This window comes from Symphalangus syndactylus, chromosome 17 (genome assembly GCF_028878055.3).
Source record: "Symphalangus syndactylus isolate Jambi chromosome 17, NHGRI_mSymSyn1-v2.1_pri, whole genome shotgun sequence".
Lineage (NCBI taxonomy): Eukaryota > Metazoa > Chordata > Mammalia > Primates > Hylobatidae > Symphalangus > Symphalangus syndactylus.
This window is the reverse complement of record NC_072439.2, coordinates 98,996,543-99,008,577: the sequence shown is the minus strand read 5'-3', so window position 1 is coordinate 99,008,577 and position 12,035 is coordinate 98,996,543. Positions and strand designations below refer to the sequence as shown.

General features: G+C 34.1%; 1 protein-coding gene across 28 annotated transcripts in view; it reads left to right on the top strand.

Moving 5' to 3' along the window:
- The window catches only part of DLG1 (discs large MAGUK scaffold protein 1), a 277,635-nt gene that overhangs the window by 236,626 nt on the left and 28,974 nt on the right, over nt 1–12,035 (top strand). For 16 of the 28 annotated variants that reach the window (XM_063622148.1, XM_063622133.1, XM_063622140.1 and 13 more), the window contains 2 exons: nt 714–780; nt 5,698–5,797. In XM_063622148.1, the coding sequence (XP_063478218.1) occupies nt 714–780; nt 5,698–5,797 (167 nt within the window). Of the gene's footprint in view, nt 1–713; nt 781–5,697; nt 5,798–6,512; nt 6,547–12,035 lie in introns of all 28 variants that reach the window. The other 12 variants (XM_063622145.1, XM_063622154.1, XM_063622151.1 and 9 more) reach the window with 2 other exon arrangements.

Here is a 12,035-nt window from a genome sequence, read left to right as displayed (position 1 = left end):
CTTGCTTATTTTGAATAGGTAAAGTTCAGAATTTAAAAGATGTGAAGGCTTTACAGGCTCCCTCTCACAACAACCATTTCACCTCCATAGGGGTAAAGATTAACAGTTCTTATGTATCCTTCCAAAAATACTTTAAAACTCTTACTTTAATAACTGTAACTGGTTATTTATATATTTACACACACACACACACACACACACACATATCATTAGAATTAGGCTTAATTTTTAAATATTCCACCTTTTTGTTAAAAGTTTCAGAGCTATAGAAAAGTAAGTACAAAAATGGCATATCCTTCTCCCACTTTCACCAATTTTTAACATTTCGACACATTTGCTTTCTCTAGCTTAATTTTTAGCATATGTGCTTCATGCAAAGCTAATACTTAAAAACAAACAAAACTTGGAAAACTGTTAAACTCAGAAATGGTGCCTCATACTTTCATATAATTTTGTAACTGAATATACATATAAAAATATACACATATGTACTGTGTATTGATAACTTCATAGCATCAGGTTTTGTTTCATAATAAAATGAGCCCTTTAGTTCATTTTTCAGCAATTCTAATTTGGGGATGCAAACCTAGATGGCTCCTAAAGGTTTTAGAGTATAAAAATGCCCATTATAAAGATAACAATTCTGGTTATTTCTAGTAAGACCCCTAGATATGTTTGGTTTACTTAAAAAATAACATTCTGTACTTTGACAGAGTTGAGAAGAAAGAACGAGCCCGATTAAAAACGGTGAAATTCAATTCTAAAACGAGAGATAAAGGGGTGAGTATTTGAAATCTCTACATTTTCATAATTCGTGTTTGAGCTACATTGTTAAAACGAAAAGGATTTTGCTATCAAAATTAATCATGATCAGTTCTTGCCATGATGCTTTACAATGGTAGATACTTAAGTAAGCATTTGTTAAATTAAAGCACCCATTTCACAGACCCTTCCAAATTATCAAAACTATCATTTGATAAATTATTAGCAACATAATTTTGGTCAAGCTTATTTTTATAAATGAAATGTATTTGACCTTCATTCGATTTCCAATTAGAAATTTGTGTTACTAGGCCGGGCATGGCGGCTCACGCCTGTAGTTCCAGCACTTTGGAAGGCCAAGTCAGGCAGATCACCTGAGGTTAGGAGTTAGAGACCAGCCTGGCCAACATGGCGAAACCCCGTCTCTACCAAAAATATAAAAATTAGCCAGGCGTGGTGGCAGGCATCTGTAATCCCAGCTACTCGGGAGGCTGAGGCACAAGTATCACTTGAACCGGATAGGCGGAGATTGCATTGAGCCCAGATCACACCTCTGTGCTCCAGACTGGGTGACAGAGCGAGACTCCATCTCAAAAAAGAAAAAGGAATTTGTGTTACTAGTGTTAATCATGGCAGATAATTTAATAATGACCCTGCTAAGAAAATAGGCATTTCAGAAATGCTAAGTCATAATCCTTAGTTTACAAGTTGTTGCAAGTGAATTTTTGGAAATTTTTTTGTTCTTTCCCCACATTATTCCTGCTATAATTTCTTAAGAGAATTATGTTTTAAATGTTGGAATCAATATGAAATTTTATTTGACAGAAATAAAGTGCTAGTCATGAGGAGAAGTTTGTAGATGATCAAGAAATACATCCATTAGCCAGGCTTGATGGCACACGCCTATGGTCTCAGCTACTTGGGAGACTGTGGCAAGATCATTGCTTGAGCCCTGGAGGTCAAAGCTGCAGCGAGCCATGATTGCGCCTCTGCACTCCAGCCTGCGCAACAGAGGGAGATCCTGTCTCAAAAAAAAAAAAAAGAAATAATATATCGAGGCTAGGCAAGGTGGCTTACTCCTGTAACCCAGCACTTTTGGAATCCAGGGCAGGAGGATCACTTGAGTCCAGGAGTTCAGTACCAGCCTGGGCAACATAGTAAGACCCAATCTCTAAAAAAAAAAAAAAAAAAAAAAAAATGTAAAAAATTAGCCAGGCGTGATGGCTTGCACCTGTAGTCCCAGCTGCTCCAGCGGCTAAAGTGGAAGGATTGCTTAAGCCCAGGAAGTCCAGGCTGCAGTGAGCCACGATCACGCCACTGCTCTCTAGCCTGGGTGACAGAGTGAGACCCTGTCTCGAAAAAAAAAAAAAAAAGAAATATATCAAGTCTTTCGTAATATATTTTAGAAGTGTATTTATTTTTCCTTCACTTTAAGTCCTTCTGCTTGCATCTAAATATTTGGGCCGTCAATAGATGAGGAAGATGGTACAGGCTTCATCTCGTACTGGTGGATGTAATTCTTAATAACCCTGAACTCACTGCAGTGTAATATTCTAACAGTAAGCCTGGAGAACAAACTGATACATGTTACGTTAAATACCATTTATAGCGATGTTTTATATTTGGGTTTTTTTTAATACTAAACAAAATGTTTATAAGTCTTTGATAATATTTGAAATGAATGTGGAATGTTAACTCAGCAAATATACTCTCTGTACATCCCTGGTATCACTAAGCACTCAGACTTAAAGCTTTAAAATTTAAAAGATGAGACATATCTTTGGTTCAAGAAGTTAAATCTGAGAAAATTATATGTTACATTCCGTTTTTTAGAAATGACAAATTCCTTTAAAATTTACTTGTAGCTTTCAGAAAAATTCCAAATTATGTAGTGTGATCTGAAGCAATATTAAAATAGAAATTTGTATTAGAGGAAAAATCCCAGGTAAATGCTCAGGATTTGAAAAGTGTGAATTTTTTATGCTTGTTTTATGTATATCTTTAAAAATGATTTAGTACAATATACCATCAGTAAATTGAAGAAGAGGTTGCATGTTGTAACTTTTCTTTCGTACTGTGAGAAGTTAACTGAATTAACGACGTGTTTAAATCTTAGTCTTGTTTGTTGACTGTGACCAACTTTATACAGAGTCACTGTGTTCTAACACAGCACCAAAACTATGCATGAGACTGAGTGGGGTAAAAATACGCTTGCCATTGATCAGAACTGCATTCCTTTCTGTAATACCATTTCCTACTTCTCCTCCTTTCCTTACGTAGTGATTATGCACTTCATTTTTACTACAGACTTACAACATTTTAGTTTCTCATTAACGTGTCTAGCATTCATTTGGCTATTTTGAAATACTACATGTGGAAATTACGTATTTAGTTATTTAATATATGTATCATGAATTTATGATATTTTATCAATTCTTACACTGTCTCTCTTGCGATACAGCATTAATGACAGTAAGTATTAAATGTAGTACTTCTGATTGAAAATACAGAGAAACTGGAGGTAGCAAGTCTTCAGTTTCATGTTTTCCCTACACATTTTTGTCTTAGTTGCTTGTGCTATTTTTTTCACTTTTAATAAGTTCTTCACCTGGAGGATATTAAATGTGATACAACTAATACATTTCTTAACTAACAAGCGTTTCTCTCTGTCCTATATTATGATATCTTTATGATATCTCATTTTGGCTAACTGCAAAGATAATAAGAATCAGACATTTTAAACTTCATGTTTCTTTTGGTTGTTTGCTGTGAAACTGACTCTGACCACTATAGATGCAGTAAGAGGGATGAATAAACTTTTATAAAAAACACATCAGTTGTATCAGATACAAAAATTATTGCTAAATTCAAAACCATTGACTCTTACGAACGAAAAGATTTAGTTTTTCCCTAAATTAGATTACCATACTTTTTTTCTACTAAAACACTTTCTCCTCTTTCTCCTTTCTAAAATATGGATTTGAACAAAGATTTTTATTCAAATAATGCTACTTGACAGTTTATAAAATAGTTATAAGCCCACATTTCTCCATAATACTTTTTCTGTCCATTGAATTTTTAACTTCTACTTAGAGTTGTCTTTTATCTAGTTCCTCAGAGCCTTCAAACTTTAAGATTGAAATCAAGACAGTCTGCTTGGCTAATGAACTGTGAACTTATTAATCCTGAATTAATTATATGTAAAGGTAAAAATGAAAGTTTAACCTTGTTTTTATAAAGATCTTTATCAAAATAAGTCTTCTCAAGTCATAGAATTTGAGCTAAAAGTCACTTTAATCTACTTCACTTTTTTTTTTTTTAATTTAAAGAAAAGGTCTCACTCTATCACCCAGGTTGGAATGCAATGGTATGATCATAGCTCATTGCAGCCTCAAACTCCTGGGTTCAAGTGATCCTCCTGCCTCAGCCTCCCAGGTAGCTGAGACTACAGTCACACACCACTGCTCCCAGCTAATTTTCTTTTTTTTGAGATGGGGTTTCGCCATGTTGCCTAGGCTGATTTTGAACTCCTGGCCTCAAGCGATCCTCCTGCCTCGGCCTACCAAAGTGCTGGGGTTACAGATGTGAGCCACCACACCTGGCTGCTTCACCTTAATCACCTGGCATCACATGCTTAAAATAAGGGCATGCCAAAAACACATTATTCTTCTCAGCATACTTCAAAATAATGAATAATACAGCATCTTAAGATGTGTATAAACTCATAAAAATCAGAACAAAAAAATCTATTCTTTATATTTTTCCCTTCCCCCTCCAAAAAATAATAATTCTTAGTGTCACTGGAGGTAAGTCCGTTTCCTTCAAAACATGAATGCCTATGACAGAGAAATGACAAAAGAAGCTATTTCTCTTTAATAGCCTCGTCGTTCTTGTGCTACATGCTCTTAAATCTATGAATGCACAAATGAGACATTCAAGGAAAAACTTGTTTCCAACATGTGCAATAAGAGACATCAAATCAACTGCTCAACTCCACGTTACAATTATGTATAAACTGTTAGAATCTTAATTGCCTTGTGGCTTTGGTGGACACCACACTTTTTATTCCCTATGAAGGACGCGGTGCCAACGATTGGATGTGGTTCTACGTTATTTAGGTGTACTTTTTTTTAATAAGTAGAGTAGAACTTAAGAATAAATAAGTCAGTACTGAAGCATTCACATTGGTCAGGAGACTTCAGTACTGAAGCATTCACGTTGGTCAGGAGACTTCTGACTCTTCTTGCTTGGCTAAGAGATGGCATTGATAAATCTCTTGCTGGACTCTGTGTGCTTGATGGACCTTTTAGTTTTCTTCCCATTTTCTGGCTCATAAGCATTTAGTTACCTTTTGTCCTCTTCCAAGAATATATATATATATATTTGTTTTTTAAATATTCAGCATTAGCAACTGTCTCATAATCATTTTGGTTTTTACTTTTTAAATAATGACTTTTCTATTAGCTCATCATAGCCACAAAAAAAGAGATAAAGGAGTAACTGGTCAGGCCAAAATAAAATGAAGATTACTTCCTAATGAATAAAATGTAATTGAGCAGCAAAGTAACATTAAATAACTTTTGCTGTAGAGCACTTAATACTTGAAAATTTTTCTGGAAAAATATGGATTAGTATAAACAAATGTTAGCTTGGTTTGTACTGTAGTAGTAACTGATTTGCCTTTTTTTGTCAAGTAGCATTTTTGTTTTTCGGTATAAATGAACCACGCTCTTTGAAATTCTTAAGTATTTTCAGTTGCAAAATGTTAGAATTTATACAAAAGTAGAAATTCACTTTATATGAGATTAAAGTAAAAATCATATCAAACTGCACACTGTGGTCATAGGAGTCAGCTTCCACAGAGCTGCTAGGCTGGGCCTTTGTACACACAGACAGTAGACATCCCTTTGTTTTGCCCCTCCTTCTCTTCTTCAGCAGTCATTCAATGACAAGCGTAAAAAGAACCTCTTTTCCCGAAAATTCCCCTTCTACAAGAACAAGGACCAGAGTGAGCAGGAAACAAGTGATGCTGACCGTAAGTATGTGGATCCAGTGGTCAACTGAAAATAAAATGGAGAGGGACCTACTGCCCTGCAGTTGGTTGTTACCACGGAGACAGTTTCAAGAGCTGCAGCAGGTTGCTAATTGTCTTCAAGGGCAACTTAACAGTTATAAATTAATTTGTATGCCGATCTTAACTTTTTCTGGCACCTTAGGAATTCTTAATTTAAAGCAAACATTTTTCAGTTATATGTTTATAACTTGAACATATAAATGTGTATAAATGCAGTTATTTGAAGGAAAGATTTTTATGAAAAACACAACATTCATACATTCAAAGAATATTTTAGAGGAAGAACATGAATACATGAGAAGCTACCTGTTGATTTCTAGGTATAACATGGCGAGTCTGATAACTGTATTCTCTGGAATCATTACATTTTATCTTATTTCTTCATTATATGTAGACAATCTGGATTTTACTTTTAAAATAGCAAGAAATGGTCTAAAATTTTGCTTCTGTACCTAAATCAGCCTTCATGCTAGAACTTTCATTCTTTTGGTAGATTACCATTAACAACTAGCTCATTTCAAAGTTCTAGAAATCTGTGAAAATGCTCTGTAAGATATATGTACCTGTAATGGTCTTGGAACTGTCTCTTACTGTAGCACCAATTTTATGCATTACTGACAACTATTTTCTTTGATTATCTTTTTATTGCTTGCTCTCTGGGGACTACCCTCTACAGGAGATCCCTGACGACATGGGATCAAAAGGCCTGAGTAAGTGATCAAAATACTCCCAAGTTATTTTTTAACCTCCATCTGCAGACCTACCTTATTCAGACACATTTTGAGATTCATGGTAGTGCCTTTCTGGCATAAGGAGGTGTATGATTTAGATTGCTTTTAGAATTTTCATGTTTGTCACATGCTTGGGACTTTTATTTCTGTAATACATAACTTTTTGTTTTTCTTTTTATTTTTCACGTATCATTTGAAAAATTCTCTGCTCGTAACTATATTTTCCTTTTTGTAATTTTTATGACAGTTACTTTTGCTAGGAACTTTTAAAATATAAAAACTTTTAAGATTTTTTTAAATGTACCCTCATTATTAGAAGGTAGAAATATGCTTTCTTGGAGTTTTAATGTTCCCTTTTTTTTGTTAAAATAATTTAAAATAATTTTTATTATGTGTTAGAAAAGCATTACTATAAAAGTATAAAGCACAATAGAATACTACGCAAGTAGTAGTTTATTGAGGGGATAAGTTGTGTATCTCTTTTTTTTTTTTTTTTTGAGAAAGTTATAAGTTACCACAAGAGTATAAGAACTATTTTGTTGTTTCCTTTAGCTAAGGTGTTGCCTTTGTTTTTGGTTTTTGTTGCTGCTGTTCTTGTTCAATTTTCTAGCTAGTTACTTAATCTTCATATAAAGCTTCACACAGGGTCTAGTATGTAGAAGACATTCAATAAATGTTAGAATGAATGAATGAAGCAAGAAGCCATTTTAGCAAATAAAATTTTTAATTTGTGTGTTTTCAGATTGCTTAACTGAAAATTTATCAAACATTACTGAGTAACTTTAGGTGACAGTGAGTGATAGAAGTAATCTTTTAATCTAACATTTTCTAAATGGTTCTTTCTATTTAGATTATTAAACATTTTGAAAACTTCTTTGTAATTCATTGATCATTAAGCCTATAGCCAGTATCTTTTAACTTTCTAAGACCTACATTAATAAACATTAAATTTTACATAAGACATTTTTCTGATTTATGCTAAGTTCATACTGAAGTTTTAATCTAAACTGCAGGTACTTTTATTTCAACCATAGTGATTTAAGTTTGTATTAGATTGAAGACAGTATGTTTATGTACAACTCTTCCTGTTAGACACACTTTATTTTTGCATGTGCCTTTATAGGATTTAGTAAGGGCCACAGATTTCCTATCACTAGTGACACCCTTACATTTGGGGAAAATTATCAATGAAAACCTCTAAAATTGGACCATACTACCACAGTTTATGTATGCTATAGAATTTATTTTGAGATTGATAACATACTTTAGAGGTGGTATGGATCAACAAATGGACCCACAGATTTTTCTTATCTGTTTAGTGAACAGAGACATAGGAACCTCATAGAAAAAGAAACTAAATGAAGAATTTGGTTCCCATATTGATGTTATAATAGATGATCACTATGCCTTGACCCTATATCTCTGGTTCTGATGGAAGAGTGGGACTTTGGAAGAGAAATAATACGAAAAATGGTAACTGATTATCAGACGACGTTATTCAGAAAAAGATTTTATTTTCTGGAGAGTGACCTAAGATCCCTTGAATAATAGATTTCTGTGCTTCATCTCAGAGGAATTAAAAGAATTTATTCACCTGGTAACTTGATCATCAGATCAAGATTTTATTCAGAAAATGTTGGAGAAGACAGAAAAATATCAGTAAAATTCTAAAACTGGATATGATGGAGGTTATCCCATAAAATAGATGATATAAGGCAGTTGACAAGGTGCCCATGATGATGTAATAGTAAATACTGGGAAGAAGGGTGTGTTCAAGGACATTACTTGTGGCCTCAGTTACTTACATTCTAAAGTTAAGAATGTAGGGAATAAACTAAGCAAAATCTTGAGAGACTTTAATATAAGAAAATAAGTGCAACTTAATATAGGTAGTCATCAGGCCTTATTGGAACAAAACTCATAAAAGAACCCAAAACAGAAGGTTAAGTTATTCCAGAGAACCAAACCTATTGAAGAGACATGGAATAACACTGAATATCAAGAAAAAAAATGTATATCTGCTGTAAATTCACAAAACCTATGAAAAATGGGGTATTTAATTGAAGAACAGACAGAGAAACAGAAGTGATACCATAGAATGCTTTGTATAGACCTGAATTCATTTGTTATTTATTCTGAGAAGAAGAGAGTCAAGTAAATTATTGATTTCCCTGTTGACAGTAGAGAAAACAGTGAGAGAAGTCGTCTTATCAAACCTAATTTTGCTAAACAGAACTAATGAGAGTACAATGGAAGTTTGGGAGAATGCAACTAAATCATCATTTGTGAAAAGCTAGAAATAAAAACCTGTGCCGCTTTTATGCTTTAAGGAGGTAATTTTGAAAAAGCTCAAGGGACTAAAACTAGGTAAGATTCCTTTAACAGAGACTGAAAGGAAACATAACTCAATAAAAGATACATAAGGTACTCAGAAGTAAAATTACGACATAAGATTTGAGACAAGATTTGTTCTTATTACATGTAGCCTTTCCATTTTTACAACTTTCCATGTTGTACAACACCTTAAAAATTTCCTCAGGCACGTAGGTTTCCTGTTACATATGTCTGTCTTCTCATTTTAAAGACGTACGCATAGTTGTGCAGAGCTTGCTTCTAAATGCCAAAAACAGACTTATTTTTATTTGCATTACGAATAAGATGTAAGAGTAGTTTCATTGCTTCAGATTGATGATGTAGTATTAGAGGAGAGCAGAAGAGAAACATGATGTACTCTATCAGGAAGAAGCGTTTGAGTACAATGATAAATTGGTTAGAGAGATCTGATATCTATTCATCAAACATCATAAACAGAGTGGGCGCGGTGGCTCACGCCTGTAATCCCAGCACTTTGGGAGACTGAGGCCAGCAGATCACCTGAGGTCAGGAATTCGAGACCAGCCTGGCCAACATGGCAAAACCCCGTCTCTACTAAAAGTACAAAAATTAGCAAGGCATGGTGGTGCACACCTGTAATCCAAGCTACTCGGGAGGCTGAGGCAGGAGAATCACTTGAACCCGGAAGGTGAAGGTTGCAGTGAGCTGAGATCACGCCACTGCTCTCCAGCCTGGGTGACAGAGCAAGACTCCGTCTTAAAAAAAAAAAAAAAAACATAAAAATAAAAACTTGAAGAATTTATTTGTACCATGTATGTCATGAGGATAATATCTTTATAAATTTTTAACAGGTAATAAATAAGCTAACTCTCCATTAGAAAACTGGACAAGAGGGCTCAAAAGATAAGCAGATGAAATAAGCATATAAAAAATGTTTCATTTCCCTAGTAGTGATAAGCAAAATGATGTTTTACCTCTCACTTTGGCAGACTTTTGTTTAAAACGAAAGCCCATGCTGGAGAGAGTGCTGCTAAATGCCTGCTTTTAATGTATTACAAGTAAATAATGTATTACAAGTAAATGTGTGGGAGTGTAAATTGGCACAGCCTTCCTGAAAAAGCACATCTTTTGACCCACTAAATCCTCTTCAAAGAATTTATCCTAAGGATGTAATTAGAGATGGAGATAAAGCCTTATATATCAGAATGCTTATTATAATATTATTTAGTAGTAACAGCAAAAATAAAAAATTAAAACCGTGGTAAAATGTCTTACAGTTGGGAAGTACCTAATAAAGTATGATTTATCCATACCATGTAATATTACATAACCATCGAAAATCATATTTAAAGATAATGACATGGGGAAATGCTCACTATATGAAAAAAGTAAAATGTGAAACTACATATATTGTCTCAGTCTTAGAAATACACGTATGTTTGGAGCTATTTTAAATAGTGTTGCTTTGAACATTCTTACACATGTCTTGTGGTAAGCATATGTATGCCTTTCTGTTGGGGAAATATCTAGGAAAGGAATTGCTGGGTCGTATAGATACACATTTGTCCAGCCTTAGTAGCTATTGCCAATTAGTTTTCTAAAGTAGTTTTACCAGTTTGCCCATTCCTAGTACATGAACTCCCGTTGCTGCATATCGTTATTGATGCTTGACGTGTCTGTTTTGTGTTTTCATTTTTGCCATTCTGGTGGATGGCAGAGACACCCTTTGTGGTTATAATTTGCATTTCCCTGACAAGTAATTAACTTGAACACCTTTCTGTATGTTTATTGGTTATTTGACTGTCTTCTTTGGTAAAATGCTTTGAAGAGGAACATTTTCAATTATTTTATTTTTCTATTAACATTCCAAACAATTATGATGATGCTATTCTGAGGACCATACTTTGAGTAGTGAGGCTTTATTGTAGAAGAGCTAGGTAAAATGATACTTGAAAGAAGCTGCAGAATTTGGTTGTTGTGTAGCTTCTGGCAATCTCAGAGGGTTTAAGGTGAGTAGGAGAAATCTCAAAAAAAAAAAAAAAGACAGTGAAGAGATTTTGGTAACTTAAACTTTTTATTATATAAATATCAGATATATTCAATAGTAGAAGAGTAGTAAAAATAAACCCTGCAGGTATTTGTTTATCCAGCTTTCATAATTGTCAACTGAACATTTACCAATTCTGTTTCTCCTGTACTCCCACTTACACTCTTCCTCCATTCACCCCATTGCAATAACTAATTTTTCTTTAGTTTACAAACTGGAGATTGCAGAGGGTAATACCAATACTAATATCAACAGAGTAACTCTTTTTTTAATGTGGCATATTTCTGGGTATGAAATTTAAGGAAATAGGACAAAAAGTTTAAAGGTATATATAAATGAAGACATTCATAATTGTTGATACTTGTGAAAAACAGTTTAAAGCAAATAAAAATATCTAATAAATAGCAAGGTAAATAATTTATCAATCTAATAGAATATGATACACCAATTTTAAATTATTGCTATCAAGCCCATATGGTGACATGGGAAGAAATATTTTAATATAAGCTTTTAAAAAACCTGCCATTTGGCCAGGTGCGGTGGCTCACGCCTGTAATCCCAGCACTTTGGGAGGCCGAGGCTGGTGGATCTCCTGAGATCAGGAGTTCAGGCCCAGCCTAACCAACATGGCAAAACCCCGTCTCTACTAAAAATACAAAAATTAGGGCGTAGTGGTGCACACCTGTAATCCCAGCTACTCAGGAGGCTGAGGCAGGAGAATTACTTGAATTCCGGAGACGGAGGTTGCAGTGAGCCGAGATCTTACCACTGCACTCCAGCCTGGGCAACAGAGCAAGACTCAAAAAAAAAAAAAAAAAAAAAAACCTACCGTTTTACATATGCTTACATATATTAGTAAATTCTGCTTGCAATTTTTAAAGTCCCTGCTTTATTTAAAATGTATGTAATCATGATTAAGAAAGTTATATCTTGTCTTTGAAAGTGAGAATAACAGACTTATTTTTCACTATGATAGCAATTCAAAAATCTTTTTATTTAATTTGAAATCTGAAGTTCAACCATTCATTGTACGTTTTACTAGTGACACTTGATTTTAGGAGACTCAGTGGTGTGGTATAGCAGATAT